Source organism: Andrographis paniculata, unplaced genomic scaffold (genome assembly GCF_009805555.1).
Source record: "Andrographis paniculata isolate CXL003 unplaced genomic scaffold, ASM980555v1 Contig58END, whole genome shotgun sequence".
NCBI lineage: Eukaryota > Viridiplantae > Streptophyta > Magnoliopsida > Lamiales > Acanthaceae > Andrographis > Andrographis paniculata.
This window is the reverse complement of record NW_026137593.1, coordinates 2912435-2938554: the sequence shown is the minus strand read 5'-3', so window position 1 is coordinate 2938554 and position 26120 is coordinate 2912435. Positions and strand designations below refer to the sequence as shown.

Sequence of the window (26120 nt, the reverse complement as noted above, 5' to 3'; positions counted from 1 at the left end):
TAATATAAAATATTATTTTTTATTCAAATAAAAACAACAAACAAACCTTTTGTCTTAACAACCTTACTTTCATTTTGCCCGTCACTATTAGTGCTTTGTTGATCAATTGCGATGTCTTATGCGTTCTAACCTTACATGACCTTGTTCTTCACATTTTATTTTTTCCTATTCTGTTTTCTCTACCATATTTGTCACATGCTTTCTGTTCATATTTGTATTATTTTATATTAATATTAATTGTGTGTTATTTGTCAATTTGCCTATTTGATGGATTGTCAATAAGATGTATTATTCAGTATTTTAATATGCATCTTAAAAAAATTGATTCATTCGAAACTATATCAACAAATAGTTTGGTATCATTCACTTTTTAATTGTCTCACTTGTACAGTTAAGGATTTGATTGGTTTTTGTTTGAATTTGAATTGTTTTTATTTAAATATATTTTAATTTGATATTTTATGTACAACATGGAAGGTAATAATAATTAAGGTTGTGGATGTGGTTGTGTTCTCATCAGGATCCACACCACAAACAACCAAATGACAATATCCATAGAGTGTGGTTAGTTAGTTCACACAACAAATAACCCCAGAAGATAGGGTTAGTGTGTTAAGAGCCTGTCATTAAACAACAGCGAAAGACAGGCAGACTCACCGTGTATGCATGCTCATGCTCATGCTCGTGCCCGTGCCCGTGCATTCCTCCCTAAAACATCCTGCGGAAACAATAATATCGAAAAGTTCAAATAGCATATAAGAGTTTGGCAGTGAATATACAAATATGTGTGTGAAGAGTGAAACTCACCTGCGCCTGCGATCCTCCCTTTGATCATTCGTCGCCAGGAGCAATGTAGAGCCTGAATTTAATTCTCTTGTTAGCATCTAGCTCTTGGTCCTGTTGCCTGTTCTTCGCCTCTTCAATCTTCCTAGCATCCGCGGCTGCAGATTTCGTGACGCGCTTTAGATCCAACCTTTGGAAGGACTGAACCTCACTCAACTTGTAAGGAATCATCTGAAGCACTTCGCAGTTCCTCAGCACCAGACATTCCAGCCTTGGAAAGTGATTAGCCTCAGCTTTCCAAACACCTAAATCCGTGCGCTCGATGTGCAGCACTTCAAGATGACGAAAGTGCCCCGTGCTCACCTCCCAGCATTTCCCCACGAAAGCATTTTCCTTTAACTTGAGCACCTCAAGAGTGTCGAGCATTCCCAATGTCGACATATGGACCCAATCCAAGTAAGTCGAACATAGCGTAAGGCTCCTAAGCTTGGGAGGGAATCTGTAAGGTTCCGGAAGTCTTGGAAGTCTACCACCAGATGATGGGCTACTGTACAAATCATTCACCAGCTTCAGCTTTTCAAGGTTGTCGAGTTTGTCCATTCCTTTGGCATCCAAGAGGGAGACTAAGAGTCCCCGAATGCCAAGTTTCCGCAGGCTTCGCAATCTGTCAAACACATCATCTGTGAAGCTTTGCGGCGAAACTGTCCCCAGTGTCTGAAGCTTCTCGCCTAATTCTTTTGTAGTTTTCCCTCTCTTGGGCAGTATAGCCGATGCATTCGTCTTCACATGTCTCAGCTGAAGCATCCTCCATATGTTTGCTTTAATTTCCAGAACACGCACTGAGGTGTAGACAACAAGGGTTTGCAAGTTCCAGAGCTCGGCAATGGCTTCAGGAATGACCTTGAAGTTGCTTGACAGAACAATATACCTCAAATGGACCAAGTGAGCCATGTCCCGGGGGAATTTGGTGAAGATGATTGACTTTGCGTCTAAAATCCTAAGCAATTTGAACGCCGTGGGTATAGATGAAGCGTTTTCTAGAGGCAAGGGGAATGGTTCTTCCTTGGAAGAACACAGAATTGAACGTACCCGTGGACCAAAGAGCAGGGGCGACGAAATGAAGTCCACAATGCTGGAATGGATGCAGAGGCGACGGTAGCTTTCTATATTTGTATTGGAAGGCTCAAATCCTCCTCCAGCAGTCCTCTTCACTTCCTGCAAGAAGTTCTCCCTCTCGCTACTTGATTCATTCTTGCAGAACTGACGTAGAGTGTCGTGGACTCGGCAGGATTTGATCTTACCATCCGTGCTCATCTTGTCGACCATTACCAGGTTTCTGTTAACCAACTCCTCCAGGTAGTCTTGAGCAGTTTGTTCCAGAGTTATGCCTGTTTTCTGCTGAATAAATCCTTCTGCTATCCACAACCTCGTCAATGTCCAAACTGGTATCTCAAAGTCCTCAGGGAACATTCCGAGATACAGAAAACACGGCCTCAAGTAATAAGGCAATTTGTTGTAACTCAAAGCGATAATACTCTCCACATTGGGATCTTCCTTGAGATAGGTAGGCACACTTTCAGACACCTTTCGCCATGTATGTCTCCTGGCCATTGGATCTCCAGACAGAGATCTTTTCACCAAGATACCTCCAATCACTACTATTGCAAGAGGTAGACCACCACATTTCATGACAATAAGCTGTCCGAATGTTTCGAGATCCTGGGGACAACCGGGCCTTCCAAACACCTCCAATTGAAGTAGCAAAAAGCTTTCCTCAAATGTGAGGAAACGCAGCTTGTATGGATGTCTATTCCGGTTAGCCTCCAGTGCAACTTCTTCAGTCCGACTTGTAATCAAGATTTTGCCACTTTTATTAGACTTTGGAAGGGCATCTCTCAGATAAATCCAGGCATCGGCACTCCAAACATCATCCATAACAATCAGGAATCTGCCCTTTTGGAGATGATCTTGAAGTAGTTGGGTTATCTCCTGATCGCTCTTGTGCTTCAGATTGTCTGTGTTGTTAATGAACTTGCTCAAAATGGCAACATACACATCCCGCCTTTTGAATTCCTGAGAAACATACACCCATATGCGAGTAGGAAATTCGAATTGGATTTTCGGATCACGGAAAATCTTGCCAGCAAGTGTGGTCTTCCCAAGGCCAGGCAAACCAATGATGGAGATTACATCAAGTTCCTCGCTCTCTTCCATCAAATAAGTGATTATAGTTTTGGCCTCATCGTCGAAACCTACAATGTTATCTTCCCGCACCTTTGGAATCTTCAAAATAAAAAGAAGAGTATATTAACTTATGGTTTCCGTAACTTATTTCAGCTAATAATAGCAGCCCATATATATATCCGACAAAGACTACTGCGAAACACTTCACATAATTGTTGGATTATACTGTAAAGCAAACTTTTAGTACGCTTTTGTATCATTCAATTTCCTTATTAACTGGAATAAATAAATTGTTATTTCACATTGTGTTGCTTTTATTTATGTTTTATATATATTAGCATGTCCACTTATTTAATATTGTAGACAACATGGTGTGTGGAGATCACACAGAAGATCTTGTTGTCAGTTCTTTATTAAATATAAATGGGTTTCACAACTGAGATGGTTATGGACAAAACCATCGGTTTAAGTTGTAGTGTAAACTTGGAATTAGTTTGTCTTGACTATTAGTTTACACTAATGTGCTGCGTCACATTGAAAGGATCACAGTTGAGATATGTTCTTCTATTCTGACATTGAAGAACCAAGATCTCGGTAACTCTGTTAATTCTTAACCTTAGATGAAATAAATTAAATATATGGAATAAATGTTCGTTGCTTTAATTTACCATAAGTGAGAATCCTTAGTGATTCAATATGCTTCGTATTTTGGGCAACTACATTATTCGCATAGTAATTAATTTATTATCATTAAGGCACCATGTCCTGGACATCCAGGTTGATGACATCCCCTTAAGGAACTCAATAAGGATTATTGTATAAACCCTGCAGGTGGATTTAATCCGTACAATAATAAGTTTTGAGTGGTATTACTTAAGGAATTAAAAGATATTAATTAATTAAATTGTCAGAAGATTTAATTAATTAATGGATGTGGAACATCTTAAACATGGGGAATTAATTAAGTTTAATAGAAGCCCAGATTCAATTTGGGTTGGGCTGGGAGTGCAATATTAATTCTTTAATGGAATGAATTAATATTTTATGATTCGAATTATATTCAGGGCTGAATATAGAGATTTGGATCTATAAGGGAGCCCGAGCCCAACACCTTCTAAAGATCCCCGGTCTGGCCCAATTACCTGTTGGGAGACTTATTAATATGCGGTCTTTGTCAAACCCTAGGGACGGTTTTTCAAAAGGAGGCGAAAACCACAGGTGCAAGCCGTCAGCTCTAGGGTTTCACGAAGAGCAAAATTCGTCTCCCTCCGTTTGATAGATCGCCGCCCATCCGGTGTTCGAGCGGGGTTCGGGAACAGTCTGGAAGGTCTCTAGCGGAATCAACCTGTTCGTGATTGCTGTTGGTGGTTCCAAAAAGGGTACATCTCTAGTTCATTCTTATAGGAGCATGCTTAGGATCGTTTTATACCATGTATGTACGCGTTGGCATCCAACAACGATCCGTGGGAATGAACAGCCCTCACCGGCGTGTTCCTACAATTGGTATCAGAGCAAGGTTTCGTGGATTGTTGGCTCTGCCAGAAAACGTGTAGTTGGTATTGTCTTTATCGTTTTCGCATGTAATGTATGGAATGAATATTTTTTTTGTGCGTGTATGTTGTTTCCCTTCGCAGCCCTTTTGGTTTTGTTGTAATCGTTTTTCCCACCAGATAATAAGTGTGGGTAGATAGGCGGTTTTGTATATAGATCCATGTATGTAGGGCTTTTCATGTTGTTTGAGTTATACTGCGTAATTCTGAAAAAGACATGAAAAAGGAGGCGATTTGGAAGCAGTTCGCATAAGCAGAACAGCCACGAACGCAGTGGGGCAGCGAAGCAGAGGTGGCGCTGGAGGTAAGGGCGGACATGAGGCTTGTAGTGACGGCCAAGAAACAATTTTTGGTGATGGAAATTAGGTTTTCGGCTTTTGGGCCGAAAATCTAGGGTTTCCGTCGGCTGAAACTGTTTTGGCCATAACTTTTGCCTCGGTTGTCCGTTTTCAGCCCATGATACCTTTTCGGAAATGGGAGGACGAGATCTACACGAATTACAGCTACGCCGTAACGGCGAATGCCGCAGCCAAATTCGATCGTCTTCACGAAGTTTTCGCGACTTCTTCCCGATGCGGCCCGGTTCCAGTTTTTCCATCGCGTGAGAGGCCGATGTCTAGCATCTGTCGCGCCCCTTTTAATCCTGTAATAGTTGTCTTAGGCTATTGGTTAGGGTTTTAAGGGCTGCGTGGGTGTGCTTTTAATTTTCTGCCTTTTATTGCTTTGTGGATGTATTTAAATTAATGCTTGTCAAAGTATTATGTGATATGCATGATTATGTGACAGGCATGATTTAAATTTACAAGCATGTTAGGAATCATGTACTAGATTTGCGGAATTAATTTTCTAGAAGCATGCTAGGGCTTACGTGATTTGCATGTTAGGAGCATGCTAGGAATTTAATTATTCTATGCATGCTGTCAAAACCTTAAAGTTTAAATGACTAAGTATTTAAGTTGAATTATTATTAATTCATGGGCCTCCATAATTGATCTTTAAGTAAAGTGTTTGTTATACGCGGGATCCATGGGGTCTCCTCCCTAACGGATATTAACATGCACAAGTTTACTAGATAAGATTTCAATTAAAGTGATTTAATTTTAAGTAAAGTGTGTGGCATACGTGGGATCCATGGGGTCTCCTCCCTAACGGATATGTCACTCATAAGTTTACTAGATAAATTAATTCGTGATAACTGTAGGAGATTATTTGCATTAAATATGACTGCCCTTCGGTTGCATATTAACTGTAAATAGTTGTCCTTGGCGTTAAATTATGGTCATTACTTAGATGTGGATTTTAAATATAACCCCCCAACGGAGTCCCTGTTTTAATTCACATGGCCAGTTCTAAAGTATCGGCAATTAATTTCATTCGTCATAAGGATAAGTTGATGAGATAATGAAATTATAGGCTAGCTGCCTGTTTGGTGAATGCATGTGTAAACGTCCGTCATAACATGGCTTGCATGTGCGATTTACTGAGCTGTCGTGATATGTATAATCTCGTGGTTTTTGAGGTTTTCCCATGATTTTATGCTTATGTGTTAATGTGAATTACTGCTTACGTGTTTGCATGTTTCTGTTTGTTTATTTCAGTTATCAAAATGTCGTTCAATCCACTTATGACTGTTCTCAATCAAAACAAACTCGTTGGTCCGAATTATTTGGACTGGAAACGAAATCTGGACATTGTCCTTGCTGCGGATGACTATAAATTCGTCCTAAGCACCCCTGCTCCAGCAGACTTAACTGAGGAATCTACTGAAGAGGAAAGGGAGGCTCATCGGAAGTGGCATAGGGCTGATCAAATGAGCCGTTGCTACATATTGGCGTCAATAACCAATATGTTGCAATTGCAGGTTGAAAAGTTGCCTACTGCTGCTGACATGATGTTGAGCCTCAAGGAGCTCTTTGGTGAGACAGATAGGGCTGCTAGATTTGAGGCAATGAGGAAGATTATGACTTCCTCCATGCCAGAGGGAACTTCTGTGCGTGAGCATGTTCTCAAGATGATGGAAAATCTGAATGAGATAGAGCTGCTCGGGGGTCAAATCGATGCTGACACCAAGATCGATATGATCCTGCACTCACTCCCTAAGTCCTACGAGAATTTCCGTCTCAACACAATCCTGACCAAGAAGGACTATACTTTAGCCGAGCTTCTTGTGGATTTGGTTGCAGCGGAGGGACTCATGGGTAGGACTCCACAGGCGCTGTTTTCTGCGCAGTCTGGACCTTCTTCGTCGAAAGGCGGGAAGAAGAAAAAGCCTGCCAAGAAAAAGGGTGCTGCAAATAGTGGGAGCAAGTCGGTCGCGCCTTCTGGTGGCGTGAAGAAGCCAAAGGGGAAGTGCTTTAAATGCAGCAAGACAGGACATTGGAAAGCTGATTGTCCCCTTCTGAAGGGCAAAGATGGTACGTCTTCTACTTTGCTTGTTGAAACATGTTTCGCGGCTAGTTCTACCAGTATTTGGGTAGTAGATACAGGAGCCACTGATCATGTTTGTTGTACAATGCAGGGGTTCCTGCCACTAAGGCAGCTGAGTGAGGGCGAGATTATCATAAGCTTGGGAGATGCAACCAGAGTGGCAGCGGTTGCAGTGGGAGATGTGCATTTATCTTTTTCTGATTCAGTTTTAGTTTTAAAGAACGTTTTGTATGTGCCAAGTTTTAGAAAGAATTTAATTTCAGTTTCGAAACTTTTTGTGGATGGATATTCAGTTGTTTTTAATAAAAGCGTTTTTATTATGAGAAACAAAGTTGTTATCTGTTCTGGCACATTGGAAAACAATCTTTATACTATTACTAGTGCGCATCAAACTGAAACCAATACTCAAGTTCATGCATCTTCATCATTAAAAAGAAAACAATCTTCTAAATCGAATCAAACATATCTTTGGCACCTTAGATTGGGTCATGTCAACCTTAGGAGGATCCAAAGACTAGTGAGCAGTGGTTTCTTGGACTCTCTACAAGTGGAACCATTCTCAGTCTGCGAGTCCTGCTTGGAAGGCAAGATGACCTCCAGGTCTTTTAAGGCCAAGGGAAATAGGGCTAATGAAGTGTTAGAATTGATTCACTCTGATGTATGTGGGCCTATGTCAATTCAAGCTAGGGGTGGTTTTGAGTATTTTGTGACTTTCACAGATGACTACTCAAAATATGGATACATTTACTTGATGCGCCGCAAGTCTGAATGCTTTGACAAGTTCAGAGAATTCAAGGCAGAAGCGGAGAACCGTCAAGGTAAAAGTATCAAGTCATTACGGTCTGATCGTGGTGGCGAATACCTTAGCGCTGAATTTAGGCAATATTTGTTAGAGAATGGGATTACATCCCAGTTGACTGCGCCTGGTACTCCGCAACAGAATGGCGTGGCAGAGAGGAGGAATAGGACTCTTTTAGAAATGGTGAGGTCAATGATGAGTTATGCTTCTCTACCCATCTCGTTTTGGGGATATGCCTTGGAAACAGCAGCGTACATCCTGAATTATGTGCCTTCCAAATCAGTTCCTGAAACCCCAATAGAATTGTGGTCCGGGCGAAAGCCCAGCATGAACCACATTCGGATTTGGGGCTGTCCAGCACACGTGTTGGACAAGGAAGCTGATAAGTTGGCATCTAGGACGGAAGTACGGCTATTTGTAGGATACCCTAAAGGAACACGAGGAGGTTGTTTTTATAGTCCTAAAGACCAGAAGGTAGTGGTGAGCACCAATGCCAGGTTTTTAGAAGAAGACTATATGCATGAGCATAAGACCCCAAGTGAAATTATTCTTTACGAATTAAGGGGAGACAATCAAGTACCAAGTGTACAAGAAGATATACCACAACAAACTGCACAGCGTGTTGATCCTTATGTCACCACACATGATTTGCCTCGGCGTAGTGGGAGGGTAACTCGATTACCCAGTCGTTTCTTGTTAGTGGGAGAGTCCTCGGATTCAGTCCCTAGTGATGAACAAGAACCTGATCCCTGTACCTATAAAGAGGCAATCCAAGATGTTGATGCAGATTCTTGGCATAAGGCCATGGATTCAGAAATAGAATCCATGCATGCTATGGAGGTCTATGACCTCAAAGACCTTCCCAAAGGCAAGAAAGCCATTGGGAGCAAATGGGTCTTTAGGCGTAAGAGAGGACCTGACGGGAAGGTTACTACCTTCAAGGCACGGTTGGTTGCAAAAGGTTTTACCCAGAAAGAGGGCATCGATTATGATGAAACCTTTTCACCAGTAGCCATGCTAAAGTCAATTCGGATACTCTTATCCATAGCAAGTCACATGGACTATGAGGTTTGGCAAATGGATGTCAAGACAGCATTCCTTAACGGGAATCTGGATGAGGACATCTATATGCAGCAACCTGAGGGTTATGTGAAGAAAGGCCAAGAGCATCAAGTCTGGAAGCTAAAGAAGTCTCTTTATGGACTTAAACAAGCTTCCAGATCTTGGAATATTCGCTTTGATGAGGTGATCAAATCCTTTGGATTTGAGCAATGTCCAAGTGAAAGTTGTGTGTACAAGAGGTGCAACGGAAACGTAGTGGTATTCTTGATACTATACGTAGATGATATTCTTCTCATTGGAAACAATGTCAAGATATTATTAGACGTAAAGGTATGGCTTTCTGAACAGTTTCAAATGAAGGACATGGGAGATGCATCGTACATTCTTGGTATGAAGGTCACTCGTGATCGGAAGAAAAGAATGTTGTGCTTATCTCAAGCCGCCTACATTGATACTGTGCTTGCCCGTTTCAGCATGCAGAACTCCAAGAAAGGATTCTTACCTTTCAGACATGGAGTTGCTCTATCTCAGGATATGTGTCCTAAAACACAAAAGGAGATAGATGAGATGGCTAACATTCCTTATGCTTCGGCTGTAGGAAGTCTCATGTATGTCATGCTGTGCACGAGGCCTGATATCTGCTATGCTGTTGGCATGGTAGCTAGGTATCAGTCCAAACCTGGTCAAGGACACTGGATTGCGGTAAAACATATTCTCAAGTATCTGAAAAGAACTCGAGATTATAGTTTGGTTTACCAGTCTGACAATCTAGTTCCTTTGGGTTACACTGATTCAGATTTTCAAGGTGATCGAGATGAGAGAAAGTCAACCTCGGGTTATGCGTTTACCTTGGGAGGCGGAGCTATTTCATGGAGAAGCGTAAAGCAGAAATGCATCGCAGATTCTACCATGGAAGCCGAGTATGTTGCTGCTTCTGAAGCAGCAAAAGAGGCTGTATGGCTCAGGAGCTTCTTGTATGACTTAGGGGTGTCTGAGAGTATGCCTGAGCGTGTAATCATTTATTGTGATAACGCTGGTGCAGTGGCAAACTCAAAAGAACCTAGAGCTCATAAAGCAAGTAAACACATAGAAAGGAAGTACCACATCATACGAGACATCGTAAAGCGAGGAGACATAGCTGTCACTAAGATTGCATCGTTGGACAACTTGGCAGATCCCTTCACGAAGACTTTACCCATTAAGGTTTTCGAGAAACACGTAGAGGGCCTTGGTTTACGATACATTGCAGCTAGACTTTAGTATAAGTGGGAGAGCTTGTTTTTGCATTGTATACTAAAAGTTTAGCTTTAGTATAAGTGGGAGATTGTTGGATTATACTGTAAAGCAAACTTTTAGTACGCTTTTGTATCATTCAATTTCCTTATTAACTGGAATAAATAAATTGTTATTTCACATTGTGTTGCTTTTATTTATGTTTTATATATATTAGCATGTCCACTTATTTAATATTGTAGACAACATGGTGTGTGGAGATCACACAGAAGATCTTGTTGTCAGTTCTTTATTAAATATAAATGGGTTTCACAACTGAGATGGTTATGGACAAAACCATCGGTTTAAGTTGTAGTGTAAACTTGGAATTAGTTTGTCTTGACTATTAGTTTACACTAATGTGCTGCGTCACATTGAAAGGATCACAGTTGAGATATGTTCTTCTATTCTGACATTGAAGAACCAAGATCTCGGTAACTCTGTTAATTCTTAACCTTAGATGAAATAAATTAAATATATGGAATAAATGTTCGTTGCTTTAATTTACCATAAGTGAGAATCCTTAGTGATTCAATATGCTTCGTATTTTGGGCAACTACATTATTCGCATAGTAATTAATTTATTATCATTAAGGCACCATGTCCTGGACATCCAGGTTGATGACATCCCCTTAAGGAACTCAATAAGGATTATTGTATAAACCCTGCAGGTGGATTTAATCCGTACAATAATAAGTTTTGAGTGGTATTACTTAAGGAATTAAAAGATATTAATTAATTAAATTGTCAGAAGATTTAATTAATTAATGGATGTGGAACATCTTAAACATGGGGAATTAATTAAGTTTAATAGAAGCCCAGATTCAATTTGGGTTGGGCTGGGAGTGCAATATTAATTCTTTAATGGAATGAATTAATATTTTATGATTCGAATTATATTCAGGGCTGAATATAGAGATTTGGATCTATAAGGGAGCCCGAGCCCAACACCTTCTAAAGATCCCCGGTCTGGCCCAATTACCTGTTGGGAGACTTATTAATATGCGGTCTTTGTCAAACCCTAGGGACGGTTTTTCAAAAGGAGGCGAAAACCACAGGTGCAAGCCGTCAGCTCTAGGGTTTCACGAAGAGCAAAATTCGTCTCCCTCCGTTTGATAGATCGCCGCCCATCCGGTGTTCGAGCGGGGTTCGGGAACAGTCTGGAAGGTCTCTAGCGGAATCAACCTGTTCGTGATTGCTGTTGGTGGTTCCAAAAAGGGTACATCTCTAGTTCATTCTTATAGGAGCATGCTTAGGATCGTTTTATACCATGTATGTACGCGTTGGCATCCAACAACGATCCGTGGGAATGAACAGCCCTCACCGGCGTGTTCCTACAATAATAACAGAGATACCCTCTGTCTCAAAAGTGCATCTACACAGAACAAATCTAATTTAATTGAAAGAATCACTTGGCTCACCAGCTCTATAGTTGGCTGTACTCAGGTTTTGCAAATCCACAATGCAAACAATAAAGGCATGACTATAGCAAGAAACTGCACATAAACACAACCACATTCAAATATAAAGAGATCAGAATCCACACCTTGATGATCTCTTCTGCTGCTTCTCTCTCAGAAGGATTTGTTTCCCTGTTGGCCAAGTCAACCCTGTCCCGGTCCAATATACTTTTAACTTTAGCTCTGATTTTCTCCACATCTTTGGCCACACTGATGAGATTGGCTGGAGTGCGAACAAACTTCTTAAAGTAATTTGAGGACTTCTTATCAGCAGCCTGTGTGATGTATGTATCAATCACATCTTCGATCTCATAAACAATGTCACTGATCTGCCTCACCAGCACTTTCACAGTCTCATCCTTGCTGCGGTTTTTGGTGGAGTCCTTTAAGAAGGCTTTGAACAGGCGGAGATCCTTCTCCAGGTCTTCCACTTGATTCTTTGCATCCTGGATCAAATTGGCGTGATACAGAAGAAGCTGTTTCAGGTTTTCCAGCAGGAATTCCACTGCTGCATCTGCCATCTTTCTTCTTTCTCTCTCTTCCTCCCTCTCTCTACCACAATTTAGAAAAGTTCAATTCATATATGTGAAAGTCAACTGGGCAGACTTTGGGATGAGTTTGTGAAAAATTGATTTGATGGAGTGTCTTGTTAAAAAAAAAAAGTCTTTTCCGAAGAAAATATCATTCAAATAGTAGAGTTGGGGAAATTTGGCAAAAAGAAACACACCCATTTCATGATATGTAACAAGTAAATACATGTAGGAGGCACCCTATTTCTTATTATACAGTAGATACATTATATACATTACCTGGTGGGAAAAAAAGATAGAATGTGAAATACTTGGCAACTTCAGGCTTAAGTATACTCTCAGAAATGCCAAAGTCTTTGGTCGGCAGAAAGCACTGTACCATTCTTGTACAAAAATACTTTAATACTAGTATAAAACAAAGACCAAGACCTCCCTTGCTTTGCAACTTGTTCCCCTTGGTGACTTTAATTATTATTATTATTTATTCTTTTCCCACTAAAATAATCACTCTAATTAATTTAATGGGTTCAATACTTTCAGGACACTGGGTTGGCTACACTAGTAATAATGTCAAAATATTTTCCTCGAATTATACACGCCTAATATATGTAACCTTAAAATATAACGTTAATTATTGCTCACCTATTGGAATGGCATATATGCTTGTGAGAAATGCACAGCTGAATTGGACTTTTATTTGCATATGAAATTGCCGAAAAGTTGCTGAAATTTAGCTCTAATTTCTCAGTCAAGAAGGCGCTCTTAAAAGACAATGTTGCATATCATTTACAGTTTCAGACGTACATATGCACAGTGCCTCCATCAAAGTGTCACAAAGACCTGACCCGAGGTTGATTCCGGATGAGTAGGGTAAAGAAAACCTGTCACAGAGAAGCCCACTTCTCTTATCTTTTTGAACTCATTGTATTACGAATTCAGACAAGTAAATTTTGTGCATTTATATTATACATAGCAAAAATTTTATAGTCATGTATACAACAAATTACGGTATTATTATATAGCTATATAGAGATCATTTGCATGAATTGCTGTTGATATTAATATTGAGAATGGAAACTAAGATCATATAATACAAACCAATCACTCCAAAGAGGTGAAAAACTAATGTGTGGCTTAATATTACAAAATAATAATAATAATAAGTTGAGGAAGGAATTACAAAAAGCATAGCACTCACAATGTGAAATTAGAATTGCCTTCACCTCCATCTCCATCTCCACAACAGTTGTTGCTGCTCCATTAAATCCTCTCTTCCTGCAAAGAAATACGAATAAAAACAAAGGATGGCCCTTTCAGAAGTACAACACACAAGAAGCAGCTGGAAGATCACAACAAACCCCACACCACTAACTTGAGACCTTAAAAGACTAATTAATGCTATAAGCACACTTACAGTGCCATGGCATGACCAATACATCATTGGTTCCAAAAAAGGTTGATAGTGCAAATTTTGACATAAAGTGAAGACAACTATGGATATGGGCAATAGAGAAAACTACATCGTTCGTCTAGTATGATTTGTCAGACCCAATTTACAGGATATTAAGTTCGGCCGGAAGTTTACCCAAAGCGCACTCAAAGAGTAGCGACAGAGGGTTCCTACGTCATAAAAAAAAAAAAAAAAAAAAAAGGAAAAAAAGGAAAATAGAGGAGAAAACGACGGCGAAACATAAATGAGATGAAAAAGACCATGCAAACAATTAATTTGTTTTTTCCCTGTTGAAACTATATAGTTTACTTCTGTATTGAAACAGATGGACACAGAAAATAAACACAGGAATCAATAAGAAACGCTAAAACTCATGAAGGATACAGAAGAGGATACAGTTGTGGATAAATTTCAAACACCTGCATGACTGCTTGCTGCCATATTCAGTGAATAAACAAAAACAAAGGAATCAGGTCTATTAAGAGATAAGAATAGAAGAATTCAAGAGAACTTTGGCCAAGAAAGCTTACCACCAGCTGCATATATTTTCAAGCTGACAGTTGTAACGGAATAGCTAATATGTCTAAGTTGATACCATCATCTACTCCCAGTCACCAAAAACCACTGTGAAGTTCAGAAGTCATCGCCATAAAAACCATGTGACTCTGAAGGATTGTATCGATCATCAAACTCATGGAGGCCAGGATGAGAACTTCTACTCCCGACTGTTTTACTTCTCTTTCTATCATCATATCCCTCACTGTGTTCATGTCTGTCCTGACGAGCAGCATCTGCATCTCTTCTCCTTCTTTCCCCATGCTTTCTATTATCTTTCCAGCTCTCTCTTTTATGAGAACTTCGGGCATGATCTTCTCTTTCACTTTTATGATAATATCGCTCACGTTCATCTCTGTGTTTGTGATGGTTGCCCTCACGTGATTTGCTTCTTTTTTGGGTTGATCTTTGGGGAGAACTTTCTCTGGCCTCTGTGTACCCCTGCTTGTTTCTACCATGCACCCGCTCTCTAAAATAATTGTTATTTGTTTTGTCATCTTGACCACCAAAATAATCACCTTCACCATATTCTTTTATCTTGCTTTTTGTGTTGAGATCTTTATGCAAATAATCTGAACTCAAATCCTGTCTTGGCTCCTTGATTTCATCATTCAGGCCCTCCGAATAATGATGATAACTGTGCTCGCTCCAGTAATCAAGTGATTTGCCCCTGTTTGTTTCAGGTATCTTAGATTTTCCTCTTGATCCAGAAACACCAGTAGCATTTGCTTGTGCATTCAAGTCATCAGATGCCATTGATTCAGTCACCTCCTCAGTTTTTGATATGTCAGCAATACCTTCAGCTTGCTTGATTTCATCTGTATATTCCTTTATAATATCCCTCATTACCTATAGGTAACAAAATCCAACATTTAAGCCAAGTTACTAATCAAAACAGTGAGGAATGAAAGAACAATTATATTGAGGCTCACTTCAGTTAATGGTGAACAGAGTATGGATTTCTTTAGTAGAGGCATAGTCACAAATAAATGTTTAAATAAAAACAGTAACTCTCTTCAGTAGTGACTTAAATATCATGTAAATTCAACATATATACAATGCATTCATTATGTCTAAGCCCACAAATTTCAGATAACTAAATAGACGGCAGTAAATATAACACTCAACCAACTTAATAGTTGTTAAACTGTCATGATTGGTGTTTTAGAAGTGAAGGAATACTAATTAATAGGATCACCATCTCAAATCAATGTGCCTTACCTCTACAGGATTACGTTTCACTTTCTTTCCACGATATGACATCCTCCGGCGCTTGTAGTCTCTCTCCTCGGCTAGTAATTCCTCCCTGCTCTTCACTCTATTTGTGTCCTAAATCATTTTGAAGATATTTAACAGACATTTGAAGAACACTGACAATATAATATGATATAGGCGTGGTAATAATAAAAACTGTCATAACAACAAATTATCGGCGGTATTAAACAAGGCGGTGGCATTCATTTTGTCCCTGTTTCTGAAATTTCACTTCCAAGTTTTAAATGGAGTTATGCCTCAACAGTGAGCTGATAATAATATCAGCTTAAAAAAAATATTTATCAAATTTAGTCATCCAAAATATATTAAGGAGTTGACTTCAGATATGAGAGTAGATAGCTGATAATACAAAACATCAAATGCAGAACAACTGTTAACAATAGAACCAAAAAAATATTATCACATTCATCAAAGCAATGCCACCAGGATTCATGCTAAAAAAGCACTTTCACAAACACAGTTTATTACAAGCACATTGAAACTCTGTTCCACAAAACAAAACAAGAAACTTTAAGAAAATATGCATAGGTTTGCCAAACAAAAATATAAATTTTAAATATCGCAATTAGCTTCTTAGACCACTCAGAACAAAAAGATGCCAAAGAATAGGGAAGGCAACAAGGCCAGGGACCCCCCGTTACACTACATCTGCATCATCTCCCATAGTCTCATTGGAAATAAATAAATGCATAGGATGCGTCCAGCAATGAAAACTTTAAAGACTTGTGTTAAACAGAAAAGGAACCATATTATTGAACAATTATCACTTATACATTAGCGCATGTCATTTATAAAATGTATCAAATCAATTGATTTCATAATGATAAATATTTTTTCTCATGACATATAATTACTTAATTAAACATTTATTTATATCTTATATTGATAAATAAAATATTAATTTCCAGATCATATGCTATTAACACTGATCTATACTTTACTTTTTTTATAACAGCCTTAATAGTTAAAATAGATACTTAATATATATGTACATACGTACATATATACGTACGTGGGCGTGTGTTGCCTATAGCAAACTTACAGTGGACGTGGAAGCACCCACTCATTGCTATCACTAACAAACAACCACTAAAAAAAAAAACATAACTAACAATTCTCACTGAAAACTTTGGCAGATTGAATTAGAATTTAGAAAGCTGGATATTTCACATTACAGAAAAAGGAGAGAAGCATAAACTATCAGAAACAATCATAGGGTAGAAACTACACTATCAATCTATCATGATAAATAAGAAGCCATTGTGCTTTGCAAATACTGTGTTTCCTACTAAGTTTTATGCAGTAGATGCACTCATCCAGAGAAAAACAAAAAATAGATAATAGAACATTGTCTCTCCGGAGTTGAAAGCCTTTATTCACAGCACATAATTGTACACCATGTGATTGTAAAGAGCAAAGAAGCTACCTGATTATTTGACCTCTGCCAAAGAAAACTATCATGCTCAATTACAGGTCTGTAATCCAGACGATTCTGTCGCTCCTCATTAGCTATCTTTGACACATACTCATGATCCATATTGCTGCATAAACATTTATCACCATAAGATTACACTATCACGCAAAATGTTTTAACCTCAAATGGCAAGAAAATAACAAGAATATGCAGAAACTGTCTACTGTCTATAGCTATAATTGATCAACATAAATGCACATACTCATCTATCCTAGCATATAAATTAATTCAAGAATAGACTTACAAAAAACAAACTACAAAACTAGTCCTCTTGGGATCTTAACTCTAACTAGAGATTCACTTAAGCAAAATACCGTTGGTAAGCTGGCAATGGACATGAATTTCGTAAAGCCTTAATTTTCTCCTCAATCAATGATCGCTCATGGAAAGATGTCACAGCTGCTGCCACCTGGGAGATAAAGATTACAATTTTTCCAACAGTTTCAATATTCATAATCCCCCTCGGATCACTCTTGGAATAATCAGTGTATTCAATACTTTCCATGGGCTCCTGCATACGATTAACTTTCTCTAGCTCAGCACAATTTTGCTCCAAGGAAAACAATGAAGCATCCAAAGCCGCCTTTAATATACATTTCTTTAATACTTCGACTGTGAATTTTTTTCCATTACCATCACCATACAATATCCTAAATTGCAGTGACAACCACATCATCATTTTCACCAAAACAGGGCACTCAAACCTTCGAAATGTCTCAAGAGCATTCTCATCCGCATTCAAATCCCCATTTTCCAATATTATACCCGCCAACTTAAAGGCATCCTTAACAACCACCTTCAAACACAACCTAATCAACAAAACCATATGATGACTCAAGGCAAAATCAACAATAACACCATACTTAGGGGAATTCGAAACAATCCACTCATTCAGATGCAACAATTTACAATCTCTTAACCTCAGAATCGCACGCAAAATCCTACAAGAAAACGCAGCAGGTAAGCCACCGCCCCACGCTTCAATCTCACTTCGAATGGCCCAAATTTCTGATGGAAGAAACCTAATATAATCCACTGAATAATCCAAAATATTTTTCGAAGTAGTATCCTTATCGAACTCGGCGCATTCCATATACAAATCCTTAGGTATGGTAAGCGATGGAGGCGGTTCAGTAGGTGTTACAGGACCTGGACAGTTTTGATAAAAGAAGCTGTTAGCGGGAGATTTGAACCCCATATAGCTTTCCAGAGAGATGACTACATCATCGGAGGAAGAGGCATAAGCAGGCGGAGAAACAGCGGCGGAGTTGAGAGTGGAGGGATAATGAAAATTGTGGGAAAGGGAGATCGGAGTAGGACATTTGAGGTAGTGCGAGAACAAAGAAGAAGGAAGAAGACGGTGGTTAGGGTTTACAGGGCAGGGAAGAAGTGCGGCGGAAGAGGTGATCGCCGTAGGGATCGGGAGAGAGCGGAGAGCGCCTTCGGAGAGTTGAAGAAGGGAGCTTAGTTCGGATAAGACAGTCGGAAGAGAAGGTGGACGCTGCGGCGGAGACGGCGGTGGTGGTCGCATTGAGGAGTGCGATGGAATTTGAATGCCGGCGGGCGGCGGCGGCGGCGGGTTCATGACGGCGGGGGGAGAGCAAATTGTTGAGCGTATTGGGCTTATAAAGGGTGGGTTCCAATTCGGGTCGAATTCTTACCATCATGGGGCTTAACGGTAATAATTAATAAGGAAAAAATCAATTTTTGTTACGATATAATCAAAATTTATCAATTTTGATCCAAATATAAAAAATTTGGTCTAATTATAAATAATTTCAATCAATTTTGGTCTCACTGTTAAAAAAAAAAATTAACGGAAGTTGCTTACGTAGACAAAATTACTCCACCATGTTGTTACATGCCATGTATATTTCAGTTAATTATACATGACCAACCATGTTGTTACACGGTCACGTATAATTCTATAAGGCCGTATATCTTTTTGTTTCGGTCTAAAATTTTATTTTTTTGTTATATTTTTTTATTTTTTTTTAATTTAGAATAGTTGATATAGTTAAAATAAAAAAAAAATCAATAGTAATCATAATATAATTAAAATGTATCAATTTTAGTTCAAATATAAATATTTATCGAATATTTTGGAAGATTTTACCTAAAATTCTACTCTCTCCGTCCCAAACAAGGTGTAAAATTAAGGGTTTTTAGGTAGGTAGTATTAAGAAAGATAATTTAGAAATTAAGTGATGTGATGGAGAGATAAATATATATTTTATTTTTTTATATGGGGATGATGTGAGGGGATAAAATGTGGAGTAAATATTAAGTATAATTAATTATTTTCATATTTCGAAAATATTGCAGGCTGTTTGGGATATACAAAAATGAAATATTGCAGGTGTTTGGGACTGAAGGAGTACTATTTAGCAAAAATAAATTTTCTCACAAACATCCAATTATTGTATTGAAATAATAAATTAATTTTTAATACTACTATAATATACCAAATTTAAAATAGTTGTGTAATTGAATGTGTGTAAGAGAATTTTTTTTTTATGAATAATAAAATTTTAGACAAAGAATAATTAAAAAATATATATATATATCTTATAAATTTTTATATTTGAATTAAAATTGATAAATTTTAATTATATTATAATTATTATTGATTTTGTCCAATTTAACTGTATCAATTATTTTAAATTGCACGGTGAGTATAAAGTAGAAAGTAAAAGACTAAAATACCCTTATTTTTTAATGATTTTTTTATAGTTTGGAAAAGTAAGAATAATTTTGTTATAAAGTGGAGACTACAATTACTAAATAAGTAAAAAAAGACAATTGTTTTGGGACGGACGGAAATGGAAAAACAAGACAACTCTATTGGGACGGAGAGAATATAACAAAAAAAATAAAATTTTAAACTATAATTGTGCATAGCCATAGCCGTGTAACAACGTGGTCATGTATAATTATACACTGAAATATACATAATCATGTAACAACATGGCCGTGTATAATTGTATATAACCGTGTACTTTCCAGGTCAATTGCCACGTCAGCTCCCTTATGTTCACGTCAACCATTTCTGTTAGATTTTTAAACGGTGAGACCAAAATTGATTAAAATTATTTATAATCGGACCAAAATTGATTGAAATTATTTATATTAAGACTAAAATTGATGAATTTTTTATATTGGCAATTTTGGTTATATTGGAACCAAATTTTCCCTAATTAATATACCCATTAAAAAAAATAATGAATTACGTTAGAAGTTTATTTATTTTCAAAATACCATGCAATTTTGTTGAATAATATAGCTTCAGCCAAGAATTTGTTACTATTATCATTCTTCAAGTAAAATTTCAAGAAATCAAACAAGTGAAAAGAATAATGTGCTTTTACACCTAGCCAGCCAAACAATCTGGAATGGCAATTCAAACGGATTTGGCATTGGACCCGATGTTAATGAAATGGAATTGCATTTAAAAATTTATTCTGCATTCATTATATTCGGTCCTTTCGAGCTTCCAATGAATAAAACAAAGCATGAAACAGAACAGTTGCGATTCACTTTCAGTGGGCTCATTGTTGCGCGGAAAGCAGATAGAGAAGACGGCTTACTGAAGTGAGCAGGACTCGTCATATCTTCAAGGCAGTCGTCCATGTCCCTTGAACACTTGGATGCTGAGTCACGTGCCTCGTTTTCAGCTTCAACACTTTCCGGCCCTGGGAATTTCTCAGCCTGGTTGCGCATCGGAGTACTTCCTCTGGAGTTAGGTTCTTCACGCACACAGCACGCTCGTTTTTGTTCCCTGTAATGACGATGATGATGATGATGAATAAAGCAAAACTTAGTGGAAAAAGGAATCAACATAACTTATGTATCAGGTAGAGATTTGAGAATCGAATGACATATAAATTTAGCTAATAGTTTGCTTGAGGTTAACAACTAACACTGCTTAGGTTGTGAGCTACAAATTTCAATATGCATGAGTTCGAAAACTAATTCACCATCAAAGTAAATAGGAAAATGATTTCTAAACCAAATTCACATTCACCGCTTTCTAAAAAGTTGGCGAATCACATTCTAACAGAAACTTGCACTGAAACAATATTCAACAAGCTCGAATATAGTTCATATATATACAAAATATAGGTATTTCACAAAAAAAATGGCTATTGCAAGTTGGATTTAATTTCAGGGCTCTAAAACTTTAAATAACAACAAAGATCAAGCATCAAACAGGAAATGCAGATGTCAGACAGCTACTTTACGCTTATACATAGGTTAGGTATATGAAGGGTAAGCAAGTCGTAGATGAACATAATTTTGTTATGGAGAAATTCATTGCAGTCAACAGAATAATACAATTCCAAAGGCATATAATGCAACCTATTAAACATAAAAAACCATGCCCATATGCCTAATGCACACACACCTACCCATCCACAGAGAGCGAGAGAGATCTTACTGTATAATCCTTTTAAATAAGGATGATGACCGCGTTTCAGCTCTGTGACCACCTCCAGCTGGGGATTGTTTTCCTTAAATGCGGGCAACTGAGACTCCATAAAAGCCCTAGACCAAATAGACAAACACTAATTATTCTTCTAAAGCTTAAAAGAAAGCTTGTTTATCCTTTTCAAAAAGGGGGTACACACGATCCTTATTTGTGCCCAATAAAAGATACATAGCCACCACAGATCAGCATAAGAAAAATTAAAACATTTGCAAGATGAAGCGCATCCCAGAAAGTCCAAAATTTTAAACAAAATTCACAGAAACAGTGACTTCATCCATTCCCCATATGTGAAATTCAAACAAGTTTGCCATAGAGAAATAGCAATCATCACAACAGTGAAGTATGTCAGTAATAACCATCCGCAGAGAGACGTGAAGTATGGTAGCATAATTAAAGTTAAAACAACACAAGCTTAGATAAACAAGCAAATGGAGATGACATGAGCTCAGATGAAACCCCAAAGTTCCATGCATCAAGTGAAATTTTTTGTATCATAAAAAGCAGCTATAATACTAAAAAGAGGACACCCTTAAACTTCAACCAAGAACCTGGTGAAAAGCTTTGTCAGTTTTCAGCTTCATGTATTATCAAAAACCAATTCAAATGCAATGGCCACAATTAACTCTTTAGTAGCCTTTTTGGTTTAAGAAACAGGAGCACTGGAAAACCACCTTCATCATGTCATTGTTTCTTCTTTACCAAAAAATTATGCAACTACGAAAAAAGAGGGGAAATGTTCGAGAAGCAACTTGGGTCTGTTTTTCAAAAACTAAAATTAAGAAATGAGTTGGTTGAAAAATCAGGGTTTGAATATCATTTGAAACCTGAGCCAACTATGGTGTTTCTATGGCTTTTGATGAAGAAAATTATTCAATAGAAATAATTCCCAATTAAACCAATCTGAGAACTTTACTCCATACTAACCAAATTTTGGTTAAATTAATGTAAGATAACAATAAAATGAAATTGGAAAAACACAAAGCATGTTCAGTCACCTGATGCCTCGACTGCTTCCACCCCAATCGCAGAAGCGCACAATTAGTTTCTGCAGCTGCCAAACCCCTCTCAACGACATTCCTATGAACAGATTGATTTCCAGTGATGAAATTTATGAGAAAGGACCTGGACAACAAATTGAATGAACAACAAACACATCATTTCGGACATAAATCGGCTTGCAACAAAACAACCATGTTAATCGAAATTAAAATGATAAAGCAAAGCACAGCCCACCAAATGAATATATATTGAAATAGCATAACAACACCACCTAGAAATTTCCTATATACTCAAATTGAAATACAATCAGCCATACCCTGATAATACCGTATACCACCAATTACGCGGCATTCAAATTGACAACCGAATTAAGTTTATAACAAATGCAAGGATTGAGCTTACTTACAAAAGCCTCCGATGAAGCAAAAGAAGGAAAAGAGGGACGTCGACGACGAAGCCGGTGGGAGACGGAAGATAAATGAAATTCGATTTGTAGCCCTAAAATTAAGAACCGGATTTCAAGTAAATAAATCGGTTTAAACCGAAAGTTGCAAAGAACCAAAAGCAAAACCGGTTTTCATCCGGTTCGATTTCGGTTTCTATTTTCTCGGTTCAATATTTTATTTTTATTTAAATATATATATATAGACTTGCCCATTCGGTTTCGAACCGTCAGTTCAAACGACGGTTCGAACCGCCGGTTTGTCGGTTTTCGAACCGGCGGTTACGGTTCAAACCGAAATCGTGTTCAAACCGAACCGAAACCGTCGTTCTGACGGTTCGGTTTCGGTTTGTAAAAATTTACAAACCGTGAACCGCCGGTTTAAGGTTTGAACCGGCGGTTTGGTGATTATTTTTTTTTTCAAAAAAAAAAATCACCGGCGCAGGCGGAGCAGACCGAAGAAGAAGAAGAAGAGGAGGAGGAGGAGAAGGAAAGAAAGAGAAGGAGAAGAAGGAGGAGAAGAAAGAGGGGAAACCTGGCGGTGCCTGGTGCGGCGGCGGTATCTGGGTGTGTAAATGTTGATTAGGGTAAAAAGTAAGATTGTGTTTGTGTATATATTATATTTATATTTATTTTTTATAGATTTTAAATTTTTATAAAAATAAAATTAATATTAATAATTTAAATTATTAATATATTGAAATTTGATAATATTATAATATTTTTTTTTTCATATTTTGAATTTTGTAAATTTTTATTATATAATTATATTTAATTTAAATTATTTTATTATCTATTATGCTAATATTATTATAATTTATTTTTATTTATTTTTAAATTTAAAATGTGATTTAATTATTAACTAAATTTATCATTTTAATTATTTTTATACTGTAATAATCTAAATAATTATTTATGTATATGATTTTTACATAATAAATAAATAATAACCATTATCAAGTATGTTCTTTGGAAAGATTTTGTCTAAAATTCTACTATTTAGCAAAAAGATTTCTCTTACAAATATTCATTAATGTATTGAAATTTTTGCTAAAAAATAATATAATTTTAGATAAAATCTTCTAAAAGAACGATAAATACTTATATTTGAACTAAAATTGATATATTTTAATTATATTATGATTATTATTTTTTTTCCATTTTAACTATATCAACTATTCTAAATTTTTAAAAAAAAATTAAAAATATAACAAAATTAAAATTTTAGACCGAAACAGAAAGATACACGGTGTAGAATTATACATGGCCGCGTACAACATGGTCATGTATGATTATACACTGAAATATATATGGTCATGTAACAACATGGCCTTGTATAATTGTACATGGCCGTATACTTTCCAGGTCAACTGCCACGTCACCTCCGTCATGTCTATGTCAGCAATTTCCGTTAATTTTTTTAACTGTAGGACCAAAATTGATAAAAACTGTTTATAATAAGATCAAAATTGATTGAAATTGTTTATATTTGGACCAAAATTGATGAGTTTTTTATATTGTGACCAAAATTGATTAATTTTGATTATATTGGGACCAAAATTGATTAATTTTGATTATATTGGGACCAAAATTGATTTTTTCCTTAATTATTTATATATATGATTTTTACATAATAAATAAATAATAAATATATCTAAATAAAATTAAAATTTAATTTAATTATTTTTAAATAAAATTCAAATATAAAAAATATAAAAAATAATATATATAAACCGACAGTTCAAACCGAAACTGACAGTTTTTAAACCGAAACCGGCGGTTTGAACCGTTTGAGCAAATTTATATATATATATATATATATGAAGCTCACCGTTCAGACAATCACCGCCGGCGGCGGCGGCGGCTGTAGAGTGACTGGGTGTGTTTTGATTAGGATTTATGTTATTATATTTTGATAAAATAAAAACAATGTTCTTTTAATATTAATAAAAAATAAAATATAATTATTATGATAGTATTAACAAATAATACTAATATAGTACAAATTTTTTATTTTATAATTATCTAATTATATCATAAAAATTAGAAAAAAAAATTAGTATTTAATGTAATATTTTATAAAATAAAATTATATTTGATGTGAAATTTTTGAAAAATTAAATAATGTCAAATGTTCAAAATTGTTATCTAAACAGATCACTTGTTTAAAATATTTTGATTCGAAAATTTTAGTTTCTATCTCCTTTTATTTTTATAAAAAATAAGGCTAAATTTTTCGAACAAAAAGAATATTTTTATCTGTATAGTTTTTGAATATAAAATTAATTTTTAGTATATTATAAAAAAATAAAAAAAAAGTTTTAATTTGATATTTTTATAAGAAAACTTTAAAGAAATAACAACGCGTATTCTTTTCTTAGAAAAAATACATGTTTTTTAAAAAATATTAATATATTATATATATTTATTAATTTTATATTATTTATACAATTTTAAATACCTATGTAAAAATTTCAAATTATTTTACACAACAAAAATACCAAAAGTTATGAAACTTTTTAAATAGTAAAAGATTGAATATGATTAATTTGTAAGAAAAAATATTATTTGACATCATTTTATTTAAACTATATATTAATAATGCATAGTATTAAAACCTTCAAAAGTACGTATATAAATATTGTATTCAAATTTTAAAATTATTTTCAAAATAATTTATAATACCAAACCAAAACATGTGGTGTATTCGTTTGGTCAATATTTGTTTATTTTGATTTAAATATTATTTATTTTATGAAAAAAATATTGTATTTTCATAATGTTATAAATATTGAACCGTAAAAACTAAGTAGAGTTTGTTTAATTTTTATTTGAATTAGAAATTTTAATTTAAAATATAATTTAAATAATATTTTGACATAATATTTTATAAAAATAAAAAATAAAAATACTAGTATAATTTTATTGGAATCATCGAACTCAATAGTAAAAATTTCTCTGAACGTAACGGCAAATCCGTTTCTGCAGCACGTCTATCAATATCACCCCATCCATAATTATTACCGTAATATTTTGCAATAAATATTTTCAGGGCGTTGACAGTTACATCTTCTCTTCTGTTCAATTTAACTTTTTACATTACTTCTACCAAATGTACCAACATATATATATATATATATATTATTATTATTTTTATTTTGGTGAATTTACATTTTTAATAATTCTACAATTAAATAAATTTTATTTTTCACCTCCTTTAATCAATCCCATTGTATCAATTTCCTCGACCTGTGTGAGATACAGATAAGCCCAATTTTTTATTGATAGTTTATATCTACCAAATATTGTAGATAAGAAGATTGTATCCTATAATTAACACACATTTTTATATCCATTTTTTTTTTTTAA

The 26120-nt window shown here is 36.1% G+C and overlaps 3 protein-coding genes across 20 annotated transcripts; all 3 read right to left on the bottom strand.

The window, feature by feature from the left end:
• Window positions 1–409: 409 nt before the first annotated feature.
• LOC127257641 (putative late blight resistance protein homolog R1B-16) lies at window positions 410–13413 on the bottom strand. 14 transcript variants are annotated; one of them, XM_051284079.1, is made up of 6 exons: window positions 13266–13413; window positions 12710–12948; window positions 11876–12089; window positions 11624–11812; window positions 808–3066; window positions 410–718 (listed from the first exon to the last, which is right to left on the bottom strand). In XM_051284079.1, the coding sequence occupies exons 3-5, from the start codon at window positions 12056–12058 to the stop codon at window positions 832–834; spliced, it is 2607 nt and encodes an 868-aa protein (XP_051140036.1). In that variant the 5' UTR covers window positions 12059–12089; window positions 12710–12948; window positions 13266–13413; the 3' UTR covers window positions 410–718; window positions 808–831. The 14 variants fall into 14 exon arrangements, with proteins under 14 accessions (XP_051140036.1, XP_051140034.1, XP_051140032.1 ...); XM_051284077.1 differs by having other exon boundaries at window positions 11624–12089; window positions 12710–12803; window positions 12872–12948; XM_051284075.1 differs by having other exon boundaries at window positions 11624–12089; window positions 12710–12790; window positions 12872–12948.
• Window positions 13218–18445, bottom strand: LOC127257643 (U11/U12 small nuclear ribonucleoprotein 48 kDa protein). 2 transcript variants are annotated; one of them, XM_051284089.1, is made up of 5 exons: window positions 17136–18445; window positions 16774–16888; window positions 15294–15401; window positions 14048–14921; window positions 13218–13342 (listed from the first exon to the last, which is right to left on the bottom strand). In XM_051284089.1, exons 1-4 carry the CDS (start codon window positions 18404–18406, stop codon window positions 14151–14153), a joined length of 2265 nt encoding a protein of 754 aa, XP_051140046.1. In that variant the 5' UTR covers window positions 18407–18445; the 3' UTR covers window positions 13218–13342; window positions 14048–14150. The 2 variants fall into 2 exon arrangements, with proteins under 2 accessions (XP_051140046.1, XP_051140045.1); XM_051284088.1 differs by lacking the exon at window positions 13218–13342 and adding an exon at window positions 13723–13951 and having other exon boundaries at window positions 17136–18444.
• Window positions 18446–20209: 1764 nt separating this feature from the next.
• On the bottom strand, window positions 20210–23340 carry LOC127257689 (54S ribosomal protein L51, mitochondrial). Of its 4 annotated transcripts, none has more exons than XM_051284156.1 (5): window positions 23287–23340; window positions 22716–22807; window positions 22306–22432; window positions 21260–21366; window positions 20210–20599 (listed from the first exon to the last, which is right to left on the bottom strand). In XM_051284156.1, the coding sequence occupies exons 3-5, from the start codon at window positions 22383–22385 to the stop codon at window positions 20427–20429; spliced, it is 360 nt and encodes a 119-aa protein (XP_051140113.1). In that variant the 5' UTR covers window positions 22386–22432; window positions 22716–22807; window positions 23287–23340; the 3' UTR covers window positions 20210–20426. The 4 variants fall into 4 exon arrangements, with proteins under 4 accessions (XP_051140113.1, XP_051140116.1, XP_051140114.1 ...); XM_051284159.1 differs by having other exon boundaries at window positions 22712–22807; window positions 23287–23332; XM_051284157.1 differs by lacking the exon at window positions 23287–23340 and having other exon boundaries at window positions 22716–22830.
• Between the last annotated feature and the right edge of the window lie 2780 nt (window positions 23341–26120).

Bases quoted from the DNA above. Each gene is read 5' to 3' on its own strand.
- LOC127257641 (XM_051284077.1), bottom strand. From the start codon at position 12,058: ATGGCAGATGCAGCAGTGGAATTCCTGCTGGAAAACCTGAAACAGCTT. The intron at 3,067-11,623 runs GTGTGGATTCTG...TTTATTTTGAAG, and splicing joins CAGCAGAAGAGATCATCAAG to ATTCCAAAGGTGCGGGAAGA.
- LOC127257689 (XM_051284156.1), bottom strand. From the start codon at position 22,385: ATGTCGTTGAGAGGGGTTTGGCAGCTGCAGAAACTAATTGTGCGCTTC. The intron at 21,367-22,305 runs GTGACTGAACAT...TATTTGGTCTAG, and splicing joins GGAAGCAGTCGAGGCATCAG to GGCTTTTATGGAGTCTCAGT. The intron at 20,600-21,259 runs GTAAGATCTCTC...TCGTCATTACAG, and splicing joins TTATTTAAAAGGATTATACA to GGAACAAAAACGAGCGTGCT.
- LOC127257643 (XM_051284089.1), bottom strand. From the start codon at position 18,406: ATGAACCCGCCGCCGCCGCCGCCCGCCGGCATTCAAATTCCATCGCAC. The intron at 15,402-16,773 runs GTAGCTTCTTTG...AAAATGATTTAG, and splicing joins GGCAGAGGTCAAATAATCAG to GACACAAATAGAGTGAAGAG. The intron at 14,922-15,293 runs GTAAGGCACATT...TGTTACCTATAG, and splicing joins TGAAACGTAATCCTGTAGAG to GTAATGAGGGATATTATAAA.